Source organism: Physella acuta, unplaced genomic scaffold (genome assembly GCF_028476545.2).
Source record: "Physella acuta isolate Inbredline_101_S28 unplaced genomic scaffold, ASM2847654v3 ptg001190l, whole genome shotgun sequence".
NCBI lineage: Eukaryota > Metazoa > Mollusca > Gastropoda > Physidae > Physella > Physella acuta.
The window spans coordinates 245,593-268,147 of NW_026732707.1; the positions used below are offsets into that span (position 1 = coordinate 245,593).

Genomic DNA, 22,555 nt, shown 5'->3' on the forward strand with positions numbered 1-22,555 from the left:
TTTGACATTGAGCAGATAAAGATTTGACATTGAGCAGATAAAGATTTGACATTGAGCAGATAAAGATTTGACATTGAGCAGATAAAGATTTGACATTGAGCAGATAAAGATTTGACATTGAGCAGATAAAGATTTGACATTGTGCAGATAAAGATTTGACATTGAGCAGATAAAGATTTGACATTGAGCAGATAAAGATTTGACATTGAGCAGATAAAGATTTGACATTGAGCAGATAAAGATTTGACATTGAGCAGATAAAGATTTGACATTGAGCAGATAAAGATTTGACATTGAGCAGATAAAGATTTGACATTGAGCAGATAAAGATTTGACATTGAGCAGATAAAGATTTGACATTGAGCAGATAAAGATTTGACATTGAGCAGATAAAGATTTGACATTGAGCAGATAAAGATTTGACATTGAGCAGATAAAGATTTGACATTGCGCAGATAAAGATTTGACATTGAGCAGATAAAGATTTGACATTGAGCAGATAAAGTTGGGGGTCACCTAAGATTATATTATTCTTTAAGATGACTTGAACAATTAAAAAACTTTAACTTGATCCAATTTTAATTATCAAAGAGTCAGCTGCCTAGTGTTTGTAACAGAAAACGCTCTAATCTAGAAATATTTTTTTCAAAAATTGTATGGTGAGATACCATTAAAATTAATGCTCACCTAATAGTATTTAATCACCAAATGTTGTTTTTTTCAAAATGGCCCCCATTGTAATGGCATCCAAATTTCAGATGTCTTTGATGATGCATGTGTGTGTGTGTGTCCTTTATGCATTACTATACCTTTCATCCCTTCTTTGGGAGTGTTAGGGGGTTGTCCATAAATGACGTCACACTCGTAGGGGGGAGGAGGGGGGGTTGGTAATTTTGTGACAATGTGTGATGGGGGGGGGGGGGGGTTCAGATGGTGCGACATCACACTTTTGCTTTATAGATAAGAAATGTTAGGAAACGAATTTTAGACATTATTTAGCGTTTTAGAAAACAGTTTTAATAAATTATAATAGGAATTGATTAAAATACTCTATTTTGACATATTTCAGACAAGATTTTGGAAAAATATCGATGTTTAAAAAAAAATTCAACTGCAATTTTGAGGTGGGTTGTAGGCTGAGGTGTGACGTCACTTTAGGGGGGGGGGGGTCTGGCTGTTTGTGACAAGGTGTGACGGAGGGGAGGGGAGGAGGTAAAAATCATCAAAAAAAGTGTGACGTCATTTATGGATGACCCCTTGAGAATGCTCTTGGATAAGTTTATGCTGGGGAAAAAATAAAAGCCCCCCCCCCCCCCCCCCCAAGGTCCCCAGAAGAATAAAAATAAGGAATATTATTTTTTAATATTCAGAGGAATCAACCAGGCTTAGATTTATTTGCAAAAGTATTAACTTGGTTGTTTCCCTTTGTCCCATGGGCCTATCTTGTGTTTCATCAGAAAAGTTACATTTATAACCATCTATCTATGTATATAACAATGAAAGTATGTTTGTTTGTCTTTAATGCATTACTCAATTTAAGATCTGAATTTTGAATTCTTTGGAAATCACTAAGTATAGAGTATTACAGTAAAGTACATGAAAGTGAAGTCACTCCCTTCACTCATTCTTTTACTGGCACTGTGACATGAAGTATGTAAGTACTGACAGGTACTGGAATAAATAAATTCTACTTGAAGTAGTCAGTGTCATGTCTGTTACTGTAGATCTTATAGTAGTAAATATAGTTATAGTATATAATAGTTAGAGCGAGAAAAGTCTCAAAGGTATTCGAGAGGCCCATCAGAGGCATAGTGAGGGGGTAGGGGGGGTTTACATATGTCCCCGGGAGCCGACCTTAGGGGCGCCAAAATGGATTGGAAAAACAAATTAAAATGTCATTTTAGCTGAGGGGGGGGGGTGCAAATAAAAAGTTTAAGGGGGGTGGCGCAAATCGAAAGTTTGCTGCTGAGAGGGGCGCCAAATTGTAAGTTTGTCCCCGGGCGCTGGGAAGGGTTGCTACGCCTCTGAGGCCCATTAAATATTTTAAAAATCTTGCATGGCATAGTTAAAACTAATATGGTTATGAAATCCTGTCTGTTGGGGTTTTTTCTGACTTTACTAAAGATTGGATGTATTTGATGTTAAAAATTTAAAAAAAAGGCAAAAACTATTTGGTTTTCACATGTAACGGTGACATAAACAATGGCATCCTGCATTCGATAGGCTAGCATACATTTTATTGTAAGCAAAAAAATGGCAAAAGTAGGTCATGTGGTTTAAATTTGCATTGTTTTTTAAAAACTTTATCTTCAAAGTTTTGTAAACAAAAAAACTATAAAGTGGGGCTGTCAGAAATCGATCATGGAGTTCCTGTACAGCCAATCAATGTTTGTCTTACGAAAGTGAAACAACAGGTTATGACTTAAATCTAAGCTTGATGAAAATAAACAGAAATGTAGCATTAAATGCAACAAATTATTTTACAGTTCTCTGGATTTGCAACTTTTATAAAATTGATTCTAAAAATATTAAATTTCTGAATCATTTTTAGCCATAAGTTTTTATTTGTTATTATTTTTACGGTTGCATTGATTGCAAAATCTAAAAAAAAATTACTTTTTTAATATGATGGAACGATTCTCGTCAACTCTTTTGCCTTCGTTTAATAATTAATATTATATTTATAATAAATATTGGTAATCTATCATTTTAGGGATGTAAAATCGGCTGAGGCTAGTAATGTGAGAGAAAGTGGCTCATTAATATGGCTTTAATACAAGTATATTGTGATATTTTTGTATCAAGTTTCAAATTTATTCAAAAAATGGTAACAATTGTAGGCACGAAGGCCTTTTTTCACATTGGCCGTTTAAACAAATAAAACAACAATTCAATAACAGCATTTAAAAAAAAACAACATAGCAGTAACATAGCACTAAAAATGTGGAATAAAGAAATAATGCTACATAGTTATAATACAAAGTGATATTAAAAAAAGAATATAACAGATGAATGGGAAATGTTTCAATGAGTCAGTTAGAGAGGTCATTAAATAATTGTTGTTTTAGTTTTGAATAATAAACTAAAAGCAATGTCTAAATATATCGAAAGGCCAGAAATTAACTTTAAACAGCCTTGTTTGCGGCCATCTGTAATTTAGAGTGTTTTTCCATGAATCTCTACTCTAGCTAAAATGTTACCAAAAAAACTTTAAAAGGATGGCTGCTAAAGTAAACGAGCTTTGTTGCATCTGATGAAAACATGACTAGTCTTAGTCTTTATTTATTACTGAAAAGTTTTAGTGCAATTGTTTAGAAACAGTAGGTAGGCCTACATGAATTAAACTTTGAAACATTTTTGTAACTTTCAAAACATAAATCTTCCTTAATATGTGAAATAATTACTAAAATGCAATGAGGCACCACCTTCTTTTCACATTACTACTAGCCTCGGCCGATTTTACGTACCTAAACTCAACAAACTGCCTAAACCGCCCTGCCCTAAAGCCGATAGATGATACTATAAAATGGCAATGGTGATTTGGTAATCTATCGTTTTAGGTACGTAAAATCGCCGGCGACTAGTAATGTGAAAAACAGGTGACTCCTTACATTTTAATAATTATTTCACATTTTGAGGAGGATTTATGTTATGAAAAATACAAAAATGTTTCCTTGTTTCATTTATGTACCTGTTTCTAAACAATTTAATTAAAACTCTTCAGTAATAAATGAACACCAGCGATGTTTCCAACAGATGCAACCATGCTCATTTACTACAGCAGCCATCTTGTTAAAGTTTTGGTAAAACCTTAGTTTAGCGTCGGTTATTATTCCGGAATCGTATAGCAGTAAAAAACAGTAAAACAATGCCAAAGTCTGTCACACACTTCCGGAATTCACCGGAAGTACTGTAAACCATACTTTTTTTGGCGTCATCTTTTATTTTTATACAGAATGTTTAAAATTTGGATAGATTTATTTTTGTAATCATTTTTACATTTTGTAATCCTTTTTACTATTTTCGTAATCTAGATTTTTTTACTTGGCCTAGCAGCTAGATATCTAGCTAGATCTAGACTACATCTAATTACTTAATGGTCGCAAATCCACTGCAAGCCAAAAACATTAGGCCCTAAATTATTACATTTGACTTCATTATTTATATTTATATTAATAGCCTATATGTTTGTTTTTTTATTTTTAGATCTACAAATTTAAATCTACTATTATATTTATTCTTGTTTCCTTTAGTCGATTAAACTTAAAAAATTAAAACATTAATTTACTACAATCGACTTTCAATTTATTTATATTTCAATGGTCAAATAAACCATGGTTTACCGTAACTCTAGTTACCGAAACTCAACAAACATTACCCGATAATTTCCGACGCTAAACTAAGGGATTACCAAAGTTTTATTTGTATAGACTTATAGCGCAAGATTCAGGCGGAAGTCACTCTATTTTACAAATGGCTGCTGTTTATATAGCAAATCTTGCTTGCAGACACTGCTGTTTAAAGTTAATTTCAGGCCTATATTAATATATTTAGCCATTGATTTAGGTTTATTATTCATTTATCTATAATATTTGACACAAACATATCACAATATACTTCTATTACAGCCTTGACAATGCGGTAACGTTTTCGTACATTAATAGCCGCGGGCGATTTTACGTACCCAAAACGATAGTAGATTACCGGTGATTTTGATAAAGTGATAGATTTATTAAAAAAAAAAATTAAAATAATATCATCTTACTCAGGTAACATATACGTCTGCCTTCTAATGTATGACGACATTTTAAAGAGACAGTTTCTTTGGTTGAAAGGTGTCTACCAGTAAGCAAGTCTAAATAATTAAATCTCAAACTTAAAAAGAAAGTTAGCCATTGAATTGATTGTTTACATCGTTGTTAAGCCGCCATTTTTTTTGGTATCTAGAAACTAAAAATACCACAGCTCTTCAATAAGTGAGGTTGTTTCAGCGTCTCCCTCTTTTGTCAATGAAGTTAGATCTAATCTACTTCATGAATGACTAATGACTTGTGTAGTCAAACTACTAGCTGTATCTACTATCTAGTCTAGATTATTAGACCTATAATAAAAGATAAATCTAGATCTAGATTTACTGATTTAAATCTCAAGATCGAAATAAATCTAGGTAAAATCTTAGTTTAGCGTCGTAAATTCCAACTTAGCTAGTAATGTGCGATGAAGGTAACTAATGAATATTTCTTTCATTTGGCCATATTTATGTCATATTTTACATAATATAACAGATAATTGAATACCAAATCACAATCCAAGACCAAACCAGTCATAAATATCCTGGAATAAACTTTAAACTACCCCGTTCGAGACAACAATGAGTAAATACAAGCAGCGGCCATGTTTTAAAAACAATAAATTGTCTATTCGCATGTCTTTTGTGTTGATTTTGTGGTTTAATATGATTGTTTTGTATTGTTTTAATATATGCCGGGGGTCGTCCATAAATGACGTCACACTCGTAGGGGGGAGGGGGGCCCGTAATTTTGTGACGTTGTGTGTGAGGGGGAGGGGTTCAGATGGTGCGACATCACACTTTTGCATTTTAAAAAAGCAATGTTACAAAACGAATTTTAGACGTTATTTTGCGTTTTAAAAAAACTGTTTTAATACATTGTAATAACAATTGATTAAAATACTCTATTTTGACAGAGTTCAGACAAGATTTTGGAAAAATATAGCTGTTAAAAAAAAATTCAACTGCAATTTTGAGGGGGGGGGGGGGGGTGTAGGCTGAGGTGTGACGTCATTTTAGGGGGGGGGTCTGGCTTTTTGTGACTACGTTTGGGGGAGGGGGGGAGGTAAAAATCGTCAAAAAAAGCGTGACATCATTTATGGATGACCCCCTGTATAGTAATTTTTCTTTTTTTAAAAATATAGTTGACATGAATGACTAATAGACCATATCAGACTTAATAGTGTGCATCCAAGACCACAACAATTGTTGGGAGGTCGAACTTTTTAACACTTTATTTGCAGTAAGAGAATCAATATTAGATCGCTCATAAATGACGTCGCTCTTAAGATAGTAATGACAGCGTGCATTATTACAGAGCAAACATATGAACATATTGTTTCAGATAGAAATTGTGATTTGTGGTGGGGAGAGGTTGAGTAGAACTCAGCGATGTGATTTTGGAGACTGGTCAGGTTTTTTTTCTCGTGAAAACGGGATGGTTGTGGGAGAAAGACCAGCTGTAGAAGTATGACGCGTCATTCATTGGTGATCCATTTTCTCAGTGGGGACGAAATAACTATTAAGAAAGGTCAAGAAATGTCAAAAGCTTGCCGAGTCGCATTTCTTGAACCCTACCTTTTTCATTCCCCCACTTAGCACATCGTCACCGAGTTAACGCTCGCGCGTGACGTCATGTAGCGGTACCGCCGACCGTTAGGCTAATTTTATAGAAAAAACAAACAATAAGCATTGCCTTTTTGACGCTTTCGCGACGTTTAGTTTGATTACATAAGTTGGTGTTCATTAAACAGCCCCTAACACATCTATCACTCGTCCATTTAAACGTACGTAGTTATTTCTGCAAGCTTGCTGTCTTGAGACTTTCGGCCCTTTAAAAATGTATTAAGCTCACTAGACTACCCATATTAAGCTCCAAAAGAAGCTTGGTGAAAACAGGATGGCCGTCCGATTTTGTAGCTGCTCTGCGCTTTTTAAAAACCACAATAAACGATAAGATGACACTTATATTAAAGTAAATTATAGTTCTGAATCTTGATACATTAAAAGTGATATTCGGAAATTAAGAGCCAGACCAGACAGTCAACATATTTCAATTTAAGTCCAAGAAAATAAATTTCCTCAAACGATGGAACATTACTAAATTTTCGCGCAGTTTAGCGAAATTGAATTTAAGTATTTACGTCATCTTACAAAGCGCGATAGCTTACTGGTGCTCTAACGTGGCCCATGCTAATGGCCGTATTCCTAACGCCCCGCATTAGACACGGCTTATTCGTCGGCAGGCATTTGGTGGCAAGCCTTTTTGACGGGGATAATGTGTTGCGGACGTTTTGCCGAATGTCTTAAACTAGCAGGCTTGCGACATTTGTGTTTTAAGCAAGGTATACGTATACTAATGCTTATTTATCGTTATTTTGATTGAACAAAGCATTATAGAGGTTCTCCATCAATCACCTAGGTATTTTTCCCCGTTCACCTCCTTTCATGAGACCGACACGTCATAAATTGCAAAGCCGCCTGAGTTGACGTCACAAATCTTCACTCACTCCCGTAGCAAATCATATGTGACATCATTGTGACATCATTTATGGACAACCCCATATCACTCACTTGTGTACTTGATATTGACGATTTGACAACAAAGGATAACCAAAATGTGTCTGACAGGTGGAGACTTGGGATCGACCATAATGACAACACGCGCTTAAGGGGTGGACGGGCTCATTGTTTTAGATGATGTTTTACGAGGGAAGCTGGTGGATAATACATTTGGTCTCTTTGTATATGTAAATGATGACAAACATTTAATGTTGTCAAAATTATGGTTAGAGATCTTAGATAAGGCAGAGTGAAGCGTAATTTTTTACATTATGACTTGTTGTGACATTGCCGACAAAAATATGACGGAGGTTGGGGTTTAATTAAGGTAAAGAGAAGTAAAAAAAAAAAATGTCATAAGTTACGATAGAATTACTAACTGATGAAAAGAAAAACCTGAAATGAAAATAGTGAACATTCAAACAATAAGAAAAAACTCACAACTATTTAGTAATAGTAAGATCAGTAGCGTAGCGAGGGGGACGGGGGGGGGGGGACATATGTCCCCGGGCGCCGACCTTAGGGGGCGCCAAAATGGGTTGGAAAAATAAATTGAAAGGTTGAGGGGAGGGCAAATCGAAAGTTTGAGGGGGGGGGTGCAAATCGAAAAGTTTGTCCCGGGAAGGGTCGCTACGCCTCTGAGTAAGAAAAAACGTGATTTAATACATGGATACAAGTTGCATCTCACAATGCTTCTAGAATTAATAAAGTTGTTTGTTAGGAAATTCACATTTAAAATAAACCGGGAGTGATCTCCCCTAAACTTTCTCGAATATTCTTATATAAAATAACAGGGAATGGGAACTCGGGCTATAGACATGATTTTTAATCCATTTTAAATACTTAAAGTTTTAAAAATAGAATAAAATCTCGTAGACAAATTAATTGCACACCAAGTGAACGCGAAATAAAAAAGCGCATAATAGTGCGCAATATTATTATTACTTTTAAAATTTACATTAGTTTTTTGAGAAATCGGAAGTAGCGTAAAGTACTACTTCCAGTCAACGGAAATGACTCGAAATTTAATAGAAGGTAGAGAATTAGATCTTTTACTTACGTATGAAATTTTATTTATCTATCTGAAATAGTACTCAAGTTATAGGCTTTTGAAAAATTCAAAGTAGAAAAAGTACCACTTCCGGTTGTCGGAAATCGCTCAAAAGTTGATACGGATCTACGATTTTGATAAAATACTTATATATGAAATTTCATCAACCTAGCTGTAACGGTACTCAAGTTATCGTGTTTACACACGGACACACACACACACACACACACACACACAGACACACAGACATACGGACAAGATGGCAAAATTATGTTTTTCCCTATCAGTGAGATGCAAAACGTCGAGATTTGCAAAAATCTCGATTTTTTTTTTTTGCACGATTACAAGACTTTCTCTATACTTCGTATATACGAGAAAGTAAAAATGCTTTGTAATACGGACTATACAACAAGACGATCATATTTAAATACATTTTCATATGAATAGAAATGAAAGGGAAGCTACTCTCAATAACATTTTCTTAAGATGGCTGCTGTTTTTAATAGCAAATTTACTATCTCGAACAGGGTTGATAAAAATTAATTTCAGGATATTTAAATTGATTTAACCATCAATGGTGATCTATTATTCAATTATTTATAATATTTTATTAAAATATACGAAAATATACTCATATTTAATGACATATTCATTAATTCACTCTCTCCCACATTACTAGTTTTGGCCGAATTTACGACGCTAAACTAAGATTTTACCTAAATCTAGATTCTAGAGATATTAGCCTATGAGTAGATACTTATTACTAGATAGGCCTCATTACGAGTCATTAGTCAGGTAATCTATCGTTTTGGGTACTTAAAAATAAAGTAAAGTAAGCGACTTGTAATGTGAAAAACAGGTGACTCCTTAAATTTAATAAATTTTAATAATTATTTCACATTTTGAGGAAGATTTAGATCTATGTTTTTTTTAAAATACAAACATGTTGCCTCGTTTCATTTATGTACTAGGCCTACCTGTTTTTAAAATGTAGACTAGCGATGTTTCAAACAGATGCAACCATGCTCATTTACTATAGAGTCCTTTCATATGACGTCACGTCCGTTCGTGCTACCTACGCCCGCCGCCACAGTGGTGTACATCAGACGTAAACACAATCAGCTGTTCGCCAGCGCTGGACGTGTTCACCAGCGCTGGACGCGTTCACTATATGTAAAGAACCGCACCCGCGGAAAAGGAAAAATATGTTAAAAAACTTGAACTCTTAGGAATTGAAGATCCTTATACTGTTATTGACAGTTTCGTAGATAATATAAATATGTGGACAAATTTTCTAAATAAAAATACTGTTAGTAATACTGTTTGCGTTTAGAGTTAAAGTAGACGAATCTGATCAAATGCAGTTCTCGATACTTTGTTTCAGGTAAGGACAGTAAAATAATAAACTTCATTTTTAATTATAAAAGATAACTATTAATAAAACAAATATGCTCGACCTTCACAAATACTAATAGTAAAAGACAAAGTCAAAAGTAATAATAAGAATAATAAGATCTAATAGTAGGCCTAATACCTGGCTCCGCTGGGTAGACATAGAATCTAGAATCTACTTCTTTACTTAAATTTAATTACTTTAGATCTACATTCGATTCAAAATACACCCATAATAAATCAAAAGTAGTCATAATAGGCCTAATAAAGCATTTAATTGTCTCTAAGATCTAAAATCTCGCTCTATTATCTAATCATTTTTTTAGCAAACGAAATTTTCTGAAATTGAAATAGATTGTATGACTAGACTTAGATCTAGAATCTGCTACTTAAATTAAATTGTAAAAACTTTATACAAGCATGTAGTTGATATTATTGTAGTAGAAGGCTTTAATAAATTACTAAGGCCTACCTACTTTGTTGTCTTTTTACAGCAATATGTATCTGATACTGGACTGAGTTTAATTAAATTCAAATTCATATCTAGTAATTGGTCTACTAAGTTTTTGTAGCCTAGTAGTACAATCTAGATCATACCAGCCAACAACAAATAACCACATTATTATTATTTGGTTAATGAGTTAATGATTAGGCTAATTTTTTTTTAAATCCACTGTTTATAAAAGAAACAAATCAAGCTAGAAACATTATAAGTGAGATGGTTTAGAATAATAACAATGGACCTAGTCTACAATTGATACAATTGCAGGTCTACATAGGGCCTACAGTCTAGTAGTTTACAGTAGGCACCTAGTGTGTAGCTAGTATACTAGTGTGTAGCTGTCCAGAGTTAAGATTCTTAATGCCTTAATGCTTTCCCCTGATAAGCCATGTGTGCTATAAATGACATAACATGACACCGAGGTGAGAAATGTTGAGGGGAGAGCAGTGGGACTTTCCCCTTTGTTCTCCCTGCTGGGCCCTGAGGGTCAAAATTATATAAGAAATACTATCTCTGTGGGGCTGGGTATCACGGAGGTGAGACATTTTCAGGGGAGGGCAGGGCAGACTCCTCTTTGGTTTTATTGTGGGCTAGATACAGGTGGGGGCAGCCATCATGAGGGTTGAACGTCAGTATTAATGTGTCTGATTACTTTCCTGCTGGATTATAAGGGTCTTAAATTGTATAACATGCTACCCAGATTGGTTATTACCCATGGATTATATTAGCCGTTGTAGTGTGGGTTTTGTAGAAGTTAAGTGGTCTCACGTTTGCTACAGTAGAAAACCTATAATATATTACTGCATTTGATCAGCTTCGTCTACTTAAACTCTAAACGCAAACTGTATTACTAACAGTATTTTTATTTAGAAATTTTGTCCACATATTTATATTATCCACGAAACTGTCAATAACAGTATAAAGATCTTCAATTCCTAAGAGTTCAAGTTTTTTAACATATTTTTCCTTTTCCGCGGGTGCGGTTCTTTACATACAGTGAACACGTCCAGCGCTGGTGAACACGTCCAGCGCTGGCGAACAGCTGATTGTGTTTACGTCTGATGTACACCACTGTGGCGGCGGGCGTAGGTATCACGTGATTTAGGTCACGTGTTTGCAAGGACTCTATAGCAGCCATCTTGTTTTATTTTTATAAGCTTATAGCTTGAGATTCAAGGGGAAGCGACTCTATTTTACAAATGGCTGCTGTTTATATAGCAAATCTTGCTCTCAGACTGACACTGCTGTTTAAAGTTAATTTCTGGCCTCTATCGATATATTATTAATTTTATTATATTTAACCATTGATTTAGGTTTATCATTCATTTATCTATCATAATTGACACAAATATATCACAATATAGTTCTATTAAAGCCTTGACAATGAGGTAACGTTTTCGTACATTAATAGCAGCGGGCGATTTTACATACCCAAAACGATAGATTACCATTAGTCATTACCATTAATTTAAAATTTACCATTTTCTTTTATTCAAACTAGATCTAGAAAGAAAGATCTAGATCTAGATTATTCTAAATCTAGACTAACTTCTACTTCTAGAAGTGAAGATAATCTACCTGCTACAGTTCTGAAATGCAGATTGCGAGAAGCAAAATGCTCCAGGTAGAAAAAAAAACATAATTCTATATTATATAGTTAACTCAAGTTAACTGTGCATAGTATAGTATAGTTAACACTTTACAGACAGTGACTTTACACTTTTACAGTATGAGTAAGCCAATAGTTGGGTGTTTTAAAAAAAAACAATAATTAAATGTGCAAATGATCATTACAGTTCAAATAATTTTGAAAAAAAAACTATTTTCATTTTTGTAAACTTGTAAAATTATTTTAAAAAACTGTTTACTACGAATTAAAGGACTTTCAGTGTTATTTCATAGTAACAGACTAACTTATTAACTTAAGGTATTAATTATATGTGCGAGGGATTTTTCAAAGTTCTTGTCTTAATGCTGTTAACAGTTTGATGGCTGCATGAATACCTTTACACTTTAGACTGCTCTCTTTAGTGAAGACAATCTAGAGAGTGCTCCAATTAAATACCTAGATATGTAACAGCAGGAATACATCAGTGTACATTTCTACAACTTTTTAGAGTAGGCTTCAAAGTCCGACTACTAGCAGCTTAACTCACTATATTCATATTTAATTGTTTTAACATAAGCAGTTGCTTTTTTTCAGGGGGGAGGTTCTAGAATTTAATGTTTAAAGATCATTATAAAGTTAAGATGACTAAAGGAATGTATAATATAAATTGATACACAAATCTAATGTCTCGGAAAGTAAGTTTTGTCAATTAAGTTTAAGGGTTTTGAGATTGAACTTAAGTAACTTATATGAAGGAGTGGCACCCAAAAAATTCAATGGTTATGCATGTTGAAAATTATATGAAATATAGCTGGGAATTTCTTGGAATAGCAGGGAATTTTCTGGTTAGAAATGTGTGTCAAGTCACACAAAAATCACACATGAAAAAAAGCTTTTAAAAGTGAATATTGAAACATTTTGTGGCATGTATAACAAAAGTAAAAGTGGATTATGAAAAAGTTAATGTAATATAACATTAACAAAATAATAAGACTGTAGACCTACTGTAATTTGTTTACTGCCTCTTACCAAACTTTGGAAATACCGTGAAAAATAATTCCAAAATGCCATTAAAATACCATTAAATGTTAACTGTATTACTGAAATTTAGTCCTTAATATATTTGTTTTGATGGAAGCATTTGATTAACTTAACCCAATTTATTTTTTACACAATTGAGTGTAAATGAAAGGTTTGTACTACTTAGGTCTAATCCTTACTTCAGTGTCTTGTTGTATACTATACTACAATAAAACTATAATGTACAAAATTATATCTTTCAAAAGGTCTCAAGGTACTTTCTGCCATGTTTTCCAAAGTGTCAACTCCACACATCCATACAGAGATATTTCCCTATGGTCCCCATCGTCATAGAGCAAACTGGACGGGGTGAAAGAGCTTATGACATATTTTCAAGATTGCTGAAAGAAAGGATAATATGTATCATGGGACCAGTGAGTAAGATTAGAATCATGGGACCAGTGTGTGTAAGATTAGAATCATGGGACCAGTGTGTGTAAGATTAGAATCATGGGACCAGTGTGTGTAAGATTAGAATCATGGGACCAGTGTGTGTAAGATTAGAATCATGGGACCAGTGTGTGTAAGATTAGAATCATGGGACCAGTGTGTGTAAGATTAGAATCATGGGACCAGTGTGTGTAAGATTAGAATCATGGGACCAGTGTGAGTAAGATTAGAATCTTGATTTCCATATATTTGCACATGACCCATACTGGGTATGCAATCTAGTCCAACATAACAGTGACGAAACATTTTAAAAGGGTTCCATCAGCGCTTTACGGAATGTTATTTTTAGACGTGTGACCTTGTTTTCTAAGATTGAGTTATTTAAGTGTAAACAAAATAGTCACTTTTAGACACCCCCCCCCCCCCCCCCCCAGATTGCTGTATGAAAGCTTTGAGTGTAAGTTAATCATCCCCCCTTTAATAGTGATCTAAAACAACCCTTGGTGACTGCCTAGGTTTCATGGGCATCACTGGTACAACTTTTTGTCCACTGGACTCATTGAATGCTCATGAGATAACCTGACTGCTCACTGAGAAATGGAGGGCCCAACTGTACTCTAATGACGACCCTGGTTCGTTCTGGTCATTCAATTTAGTAACCCACCCTGCACCAAAATTACATTTTTTTATTGTAGAAACCTTCCCATGAGTATTCTCAACAACTAATGCTTAAAACACAAACAAACATACTCCCATCTGGATATATAAATGAAAGTATGTTTGTGGGTCTTTCTGTTAGTGTGTTTGTCTTTTATCCATTACTACATGAGCCTAGAGAGGTTTCTGCAACACTTAGTTCTTACACTGCATGCAGTGATTAAACCCGACTCTGTGGCAGTGGTGTAACTGGTGGCTAGAGATAGTGCGTCAGTCACTTGGGCTGTAACTGGTGGCTAGAGATAGTGCGTCAGTCACTTGGGCTGTAACTGGTGGCTAGAGATAGTGCGTCAGTCACTTGTGCTGTAACTGGTGGCTAGAGATAGTGCGTCAGTCAATTTGGGCTGTAACTGGTGGCTAGAGATAGTGCGTCAGTCACTTGGGCTGTAACTGGTGGCTAGAGATAGTGCGTCAGTCACTTGGGCTGTAACTGGTGGCTAGAGATAGTGCGTCAGTCAATTTGGGCTGTAACTGGTGGCTAGAGATAGTGCGTCAGTCACTTGGGCTGTAACTGGTGGCTAGAGATAGTGCGTCAGTCACTTGGGCTATAACTGGTGGCTAGAGATAGTGCGTCAGTCATTTGGGCTGTAACTGGTGGCTAGAGATAGTGCGTCAGTCACTTGGGCTATAACTGGTGGCTAGAGATAGTGCGTCAGTCACTTGGGCTATAACTGGTGGCTATAGATAGTGCCTCAGTCACTTGTGCTGTTGCAGAGATGTGATTGAACAATTCTCAAGGCTTGTGTACAGCACATCCTGGGGCATCTGGGTGGTCGTCTGGTCAAACTGTGCTCAATAACTAGGATCCAAGAAATATAGCACCAGCCTTGTTTACATTTAAATAACAGTTTTAGAAAACAAGGTCATTCTTCTAAAAATATACAATTGGCAACAAATTGGTGAAATCCTCTTAAAATATTGTCAAGCTTTCTTTAGAGACTGCAAGAACACGCCAGATGGGTACGCTAGTTTTTGTTCAAATAGATTTGAATGGATGTTAGTCAGAGGTTGTCAGTGCTGGGGAAATTGTTTACCTTGGCTTGAAGTGTTCAGATGTAAACAAACAATGTCAGTGAGAAAATCCAGAGGGACAGTAGTGTGGAAGATAATGTGTAGAGCAATGGGGTTAGGGTTTTCACCAAATTTCTAACTTTTAGTTATGTCATTAGGCTAGAATTCAACCACCACTTTTTATTTTTTGCCCTCCTGTAATATTAATAAGTAATAGGCAGGTGCATACTTGTCTGCATGATTTCATGCCATATAAAAATGTCTGATGTCTGCTGCAGATCCATGATGAACTCTCAAGTCTAGTGGTGGCGCAGCTCCTATTTTTACAATCAGAGAGTAGCAAAAAACCCATTCATATGTATATCAACAGTCCAGGTGAGTCACATGACCTAAGTCACATGACCTAAGTCACACAAACCACACACACCATTCATGGCTACATTAGTCACACACCACGTGATTGTAGGAAAAAAGTCACAGGAAATGAAGACATAGGAAAAAATTGTCTTAAATATGTTTTTGCATTGAATATTTTAATACTTTTATGTATTAAGAATTCAGAAATCAACCTAATGATTGGTTAAATGTAATATAGGACTAAACATTTAGATATATGTGCATAGTTTGTAACATTCAATTACAAGAAAAATTGCATAGTCTTAAGTACAAGTTTTAATTCAATTACACATATAACATTTAATAGAATTAAGTAGAATTTAATACAATGGTCCAACCCAGGGGTTCCCAACCTTTTTTTACTCTGGAGCACATTCTAAAATATCGGTAGGGTGGCGGGCACCACCTATTTTAAATTGACAAACTCCTTCCAGAGGCGTAGCGACCCTTCCCGACACCCGGGGACAAAACTTTCTATTTGCACCCCCCCCCCCCCTCAAAGTTTCGATTTGCACCCCCCCCCCCCCTCCTCAAACTTTCGCTTTCCATCCCCTTCAACCTTTCAATAATGTTTATGAAAAAAATTCTGTCTCTGTCGAATAGTGAGAGATGGGCACATACGAATCGTTCGGCGGGCGCCATGATGCCTGCGGGCACAGGGTTGGGAACCCCTGGTCCAACCTAATTAGTTTTCATCCTGTTTTTTTAATACTTAATTTTAATTAGTGTGAAATGTGGTGAAGACATAGTTAACATATTTGCTATCCTCGATTCATCGCAATAGTTCAACCATCTTTAACTGCCCACATTTATCACACTCATTACATAACAAAGTATAGGTTCATGTCTAAAGCCAACACTGTACGAAGTTTGTCATTGACACAGTCATCAACAAGTACAATGTGAACAGACAGAGGAAAGACCTAAGACAAAAAAACACAGAAAACAATTATAATCCTCAATTTCTTTTCTAATTAATTCAAATAAATATGTAGTAAATTTGAGGTTGCTGTTAATTGTTATGGTATTTTTACTTATTAAGAAGGTAAACATTGGATTATTATTATAAACCATAGGCCTAATGCTTTTAAAGTTTATAAATTATTTTTTTTTTTAAAATCACCATCTACATATATAAATTCCTAAAATGTTCTCACCAAGTGAATCAATATATTTCTACACCAACAATTTTATAATTCTCACCAAGTCAATCAATATATTTCTACACCAACAATTTTATAATTCTCACCAAGTCAATTAATATATTTCTACACCAACAATTTTCTAATTCTCACCAAGTCAATCAATATATTTCTACACCAACAATTTTATAATTCTCACCAAGTCAATTAATATATTTCTACACCAACAATTTTCTAATTCTCACCAAGTCAATCAATATATTTCTACACCAACAATTTTCTAATTCTCACCAAGTCAATCAATATATTTCTACACCAACAATTTTCTAATTCTCACCAAGTCAATTAATATATTTCTACACCAACAATTTTCTAATTCTCACCAAGTCAATCAATATATTTCTACACCAACAATTTTCTAATTCTCACCAAGTCAATCAATATATTTCTACACCAACAATTTTCTAATTCTCACCAAGTCAATCAATATATTTCTACACCAACAATTTTCTAATTCTCACCAAGTCAATCAATATATTTCTACACCAACAATTTTCTAATTCTCACCAAGTCAATCAATATATTTCTACACCAACAATTTTCTAATTCTCACCAAGTCAATTAATATATTTCTACACCAACAATTGTATAATTCTCAACAAGTCAATCAATATATTTCTACACCAACAATTTTATAATTCTCAACAAGTCAATCAATATATTTCTACACCAACAATTTTATAATTCTCACCGTCAATTAATGTTTTTTAGAACGTTTCTGTGCTTTTTTTTTTTTGTAACTTTATTTTTGTGACTTTTTTCCCATAAATTATCTTTTATGACTTTTTTCTGTGAATTTTTTCTGCTCACCCGCCACACATGCTTAGGCTACATTCTTTGCCCAAACACACCCAGCAGATGTAGAGAGTAAGGCTGGCTACCCAGCAGATGTAGAGAGTAAGGCTGGCTAGCCAGCAGATGTAGAGAGTAAGGCTGGCTACCCAGCAGATGTAAGGCTGGCTACCCAGCAGATGTAGAGAGTAAGGCTGGCTACCCAGCAGATGTAGAGAGTAAGGCTGGCTACCCAGCAGATGTAGAGAGTAAGGCTGGCTAGCCAGCAGATGTAGAGAGTAAGGCTGGCTACCCAGCAGATGTAAGGCTGGCTACCCAGCAGATGTAGAGAGTAAGGCTGGCTACCCAGCAGATGTAGAGAGTAAGGCTGGCTGATTACTTTTCAGGTGGCTCAGTGACTGCTGGTCTTGGTATCTATGACACCATGCAGTATGTGCAGCCTCCTATAGCCACATGGTGTGTGGGTCAAGCCTGTAGCATGGCCTCCTTATTGCTGTGTTCTGGTGCCCCAGGCCTGCGCCACTCTCTGCCCAACTCACGTGTCATGATTCACCAACCTTCAGGGCAAGCTGCAGTAAGTTTTTTCTTGACCTCAAATGGTTAGAGTTTCAATAGGACAAAATCAGAGTTTCTTCCAGGCATCTCGCCTAACCAACACCCCCCCCCCCTGAAAGAAATGGAATTTATGTAGAAAATATCTACTTTTAATAGTGTCCACCCCTCCCCCACCCTGGAAGAAACACTGGACAAAGTGGTTTTATCATCAGTTGAACTCATACGATATGGTTGCAATTACTTTAAATCTGATTTAGAGTATTTTTCTAATTTGTTTAAACACTTTATTTTTTAGGGCCAAGCAACTGACATTCAAATTCAGGCAGAAGAAATTTTAAAGTTGAAGAAACAGATCAACAGATTGTATGTTAGGCACACCAAACAACCATTAGAACTGATTGGTAAGCTGGGATATTGAACTTACCTTTAGTAGCTGGGATATTAAATCTACCTTAGTAGCTGGGATATTGAACTTACCTTTCGTAGCTGGGATATTAAATTTACCTTAGTAGCTGGGATATTGAACTTACTACTTTAAGTAGCTGGGATATTGAACTTACCTTTAGTAGCTGGGATATTGCAAACCTTCAATTGGGCGCACCCCTCCCCCCCCCCCCCCCATTATTTTTTATATTTATAATGCAAAACTGCAGCTAAAATGAGCTTTTATTTTTTTTTCAACTCATTTTGGTGTCCCCTAGGGTCGGTGCCCAGGGACATATGTACCCCGCTCCCCCCACCCCCACCCCCCCCACCTCGCTACGCCTCTGCTACTACTACTATCCCGCACTATTATACGCGCATTATCGTGTTCATTAGCTGCGCAATAGTTTTTAATCATGCATCTCTATTGTTTTAAGCATTTTAAAGAACTGAAAAAATGCATAAAAAACGTTTATTATCAAGCTTTTATGTTATAATGCAGTAAAAAGGAGAAAGTAAATGATTTTCTTTAAAAATATTATAATATACTACTATTTTAATAACTATAAAGAAAAGCGTGGGTCTTTTCCTAAATATTAGTAAAGGTATCTAATTGGTAATATAGTGACCCATACTTTTCCTCTAACGGGGGTTGCATGCTTACTTTTAAATATAGTGACCCATACTTTTCCTCTAACGGGGGTTGCATGCTTACTTTTAAATATAGTGACCCATACTTTTCCTCTAACTGGGGTTGCAGGCTTACTTTTAAATATAGTGACTCATACTTTTCCTCTAACTGGGGTTGCATGCTTACTTTTAAATATAGTGACCCATACTTTTCCTCTAACTGGGGTTGCAGGCTTACTTTTAAATATAGTGACCCATACTTTTCCTCTAACGGGGGTTGCAGGCTTACTTTTAAATATAGTGACCCATATTTTTCCTCTAACTGGGGTTGCATGCTTACTTTTAAATATAGTGACCCATACTTTTCCTCTAACGGGGGTTGCATGCTTACTTTTAAATATAGTGACCCATACTTTTCCTCTAATGGGGGTTGCATGCTTACTTTTAAATATAGTGACCCATACTTTTCCTCTAACTGGGGTTGCAGGCTTACTTTTAAATATAGTGACCCATACTTTTCCTCTAACTGGGGTTGCAGGCTTACTTTTAAAAATAGTGACCCATACTTTTCCTCTAACTGGGGTTGCATGCTTACTTTTAAATATAGTGACCCATACTTTTCCTCTATCGGGGGTTGCAGGCTTACTTTTAAATATAGTGACCCAGACTTTTCCTCTAACTGGGGTTGCAGGCTTACTTTTAAATATAGTGACCCATACTTTTCCTCTAACTGGGGTTGCAGGCTTACTTTTAAAAATAGTGACCCATACTTTTCCTCTAACTGGGGTTGCAGGCTTACTTTTAAATATAGTGACTCATACTTTTCCTCTAATGGGGGTTGCAGGCTTACTTTTAAATATAGTGACCCATACTTTTCCTCTAACGGGGGTTGCAGGCTTACTTTTAAATATAGTGACCCATACTTTTCCTCTAACTGGGGTTGCATGCTTACTTTTAAATATAGTGACCCATACTTTTCCTCTAACGGGGGTTGCATGCTTACTTTTAAATATAGTGACCCATACTTTTCCTCTAATGGGGGTTGCATGCTTACTTTTAAATATAGTGACCCATACTTTTCCTCTAACGGGGGTTGCATGCTTACTTTTAAATATAGTGACCCATACTTTTCCTCTAACTGGGGTTGCATGCTTACTTTTAAATATAGTGACCCATACTTTTCCTCTAACGGCGGTTGCATGCTTACTTTTAAATATAGTGACCCATACTTTTCCTCTAACTGGGGCTGCAGGCTTACTTTTAAATATAGTGACCCATACTTTTACTCTAACGGGGGTTGCAGGCTTACTTTTATCCTTTTAATGTTAACCTTGGTACACAGACATGTATTATAATCTTCCCCAGAAAAAAGTATGGAGCGTGATCGCTTTATGAGTCCATCTGAAGCCTTAGAATTTGGATTAATAGATACTGTCCTTGAACACCCCCCAGCTGTGGAGGCAGACACAAAAAAATGATTTTTGTTTCACTGGTTTTAAAAAAATACATTTTTCTTATTATGTCAATGTGTTGGAAGGAATTATTCTATTCATAGTAAAAAGTCACTACATTGTATCATCTTTCATTGGTTATAATTTTCTCAGTGTCAATGATAGATTTGTGAAACTGACAGACAGGTTTGTGGCAATGTTTGTGTGAATGTGCCGACTCAAAGCAAGACTGATTTATCATGAGAGGACAAACAAACAAAATGGAAACATAGCTACTGGCATGGATTTTCGTTCAAGAATGTTAAATTATGTCTAGAATCAAATATTTGATAAATACTATTAATATGTACTGCACATTTATAAATAACCACACGCACATATATATATATATGGTGTCCTGTCAAAACGACCTGGGACAAATCGGCCCCGTTCATATGACCCCGTCAAATCAACTCCCGACAAACCTACCCCGTCAAAATAGCCCCGTCAAAAGGGCCCCGACTTATGGGCTCCCGTCATATTGACTTGCGACATATAGGCTCCCGACAAATGGGCTCCCGACATATTAACCCCTGACAAATAGGCTCAGGACATATTGGCTCCCGACATAAGGACTCAAGACAAATGGGCTCACGACATATTGGCTACCGACAAATGGGCTCCCGACTTATTGGCTTTTGACAAAATGACTCCCGACATATTGGCTCCAGACCAATGAATGGCATGACCACAATTGGCATAAAAGTAACCATTTTGTCCTACCTCCAATACCACTATAAATTCTTTTGAATGCCCGAACGAAATTGTTTTTCATGAACCAACATTAATTCACAAACAAATCGAGCCATTAACAGCTAAATTCCACCAATTCTAAAGTTTTGATGTTTAATTTACAACAGAAAATATCTGTTGCTTTAAAAGCGAGCACAGAAGTGTAAATGTATGATATACATGATGTTTACATGATAACAGCATCTTGTTTTGATAACCTACAAGCATACTGCAGGTAGGAGGGTATAGCGTGGACCCTTCTCCCCACACACTGAGTTGGAACAGCCTATCGACTCAATTATGGATGTCATAGATAGATGACCCTTAAATTAAAACATACTATATTTTATAATAGATAAACTAATATAAAAATAAGGCCTGCCGAACAAGAGATGCATGCGTTGTATTCAGTGGCGGAACTAGAAAAAATGGGCCACCCCGCAAAAAATATTTTTATCTATATCTGGCAGGTGTCATATTCAATGAGACCGCTTTGCCGGGCGACTTAGTCTCTACAGAAACGGTATTATCAGAGATCCTTTTGTCTGGAGCCAAATTGACAGGAGCCTTTTTGTCGTGAGCCAAAATGACGCTAGCCTATTTGTCGGGAGTCGTAATGACGGGGGCCGTTTTGTGGAGAAACTAAATAGCGGGAGCCTATTTGTCGGGAGTCGTAATGACGGGGGCCGTTTTGTGGAAAAAACTAAATGACGGGAGCCTATTTGTCGGGAGCCTTATTGACTGGAGCCCTTTTGTCGGGAGCCTATATAACGGGAGCCTATTTGTCGGGAGCCTATATGACGGGGTCCATATGTCGCTGGTCGTTTTGACGGGGCCGTTTTGTCATTGGCCGAATTGACGCCGCACGATATATATATATATATAAAGAGAGAGAGAGAGAGAGATATCTGTGTGTGTGCTATTGGTATTTTAGAAACCTGAAAGTGAGTATAGTACAACTTCAGGTGACTGTAGGTCACTTAAAAATAGAAAGTGTGCCAAGTATAGGATGTTGAATGTGAAATTTCGTATTTCTAAGTTAATGCGTTCACATATATATAAACCGAGTGAAGTACCAGTTTCCATTCCCGGGAATCCTAGAAAAGTTGACAAAATCTGCGCATACAATGCTGTCCTTGTCTGCTAAATGTTGACCACCGTACTTAAACGGTACACAAGTTATCGGCTTTCAAGAAACCCGAAGTAGAGTAAGAACTACTTGCCGTTGGCAA

At 36.0% G+C, this 22,555-nt stretch overlaps 2 protein-coding genes across 18 annotated transcripts in view; one reads left to right on the plus strand and one right to left on the minus strand.

The window, feature by feature from the left end:
- Window positions 1-4,932, minus strand: part of LOC131956962 (uncharacterized) — a 50,788-nt gene extending 45,856 nt beyond the window's left edge. For both annotated transcript variants that reach the window (XM_059321617.1, XM_059321616.1), the window contains exon 1: window positions 4,766-4,932. In XM_059321617.1, the coding sequence (XP_059177600.1) occupies window positions 4,766-4,806 (41 nt within the window). In that variant the 5' untranslated portion in view covers window positions 4,807-4,932. The remainder of the gene's footprint in view (window positions 1-4,765) is intronic.
- Window positions 4,933-5,012: 80 nt separating this feature from the next.
- On the plus strand, window positions 5,013-20,674 carry LOC131956969 (ATP-dependent Clp protease proteolytic subunit, mitochondrial). Of its 16 annotated transcripts, none has more exons than XM_059321639.1 (8): window positions 5,070-5,167; window positions 9,129-9,197; window positions 11,798-11,920; window positions 13,192-13,359; window positions 15,382-15,478; window positions 17,880-18,067; window positions 18,344-18,449; window positions 20,467-20,674. In XM_059321639.1, exons 3-8 carry the CDS (start codon window positions 11,891-11,893, stop codon window positions 20,577-20,579), a joined length of 702 nt encoding a protein of 233 aa, XP_059177622.1. In that variant the 5' UTR covers window positions 5,070-5,167; window positions 9,129-9,197; window positions 11,798-11,890; the 3' UTR covers window positions 20,580-20,674. The 16 variants fall into 16 exon arrangements, with proteins under 16 accessions (XP_059177627.1, XP_059177635.1, XP_059177622.1 ...); XM_059321640.1 differs by having other exon boundaries at window positions 11,858-11,920; XM_059321650.1 differs by having other exon boundaries at window positions 9,129-9,151; window positions 11,858-11,920.
- The last annotated feature ends 1,881 nt before the right edge of the window (window positions 20,675-22,555 follow it).

Coding starts and splice junctions, on each gene's coding strand:
- LOC131956969 (XM_059321644.1), top strand. CDS start 11,891: ATGCAGATTGCGAGAAGCAAAATGCTCCAG. Junction 11,921..13,191: donor CGAGAAGCAAAATGCTCCAG/GTAGAAAAAAAA, acceptor ATCTTTCAAAAG/GTCTCAAGGTACTTTCTGCC. Junction 13,360..15,381: donor TAATATGTATCATGGGACCA/GTGAGTAAGATT, acceptor TGTCTGCTGCAG/ATCCATGATGAACTCTCAAG.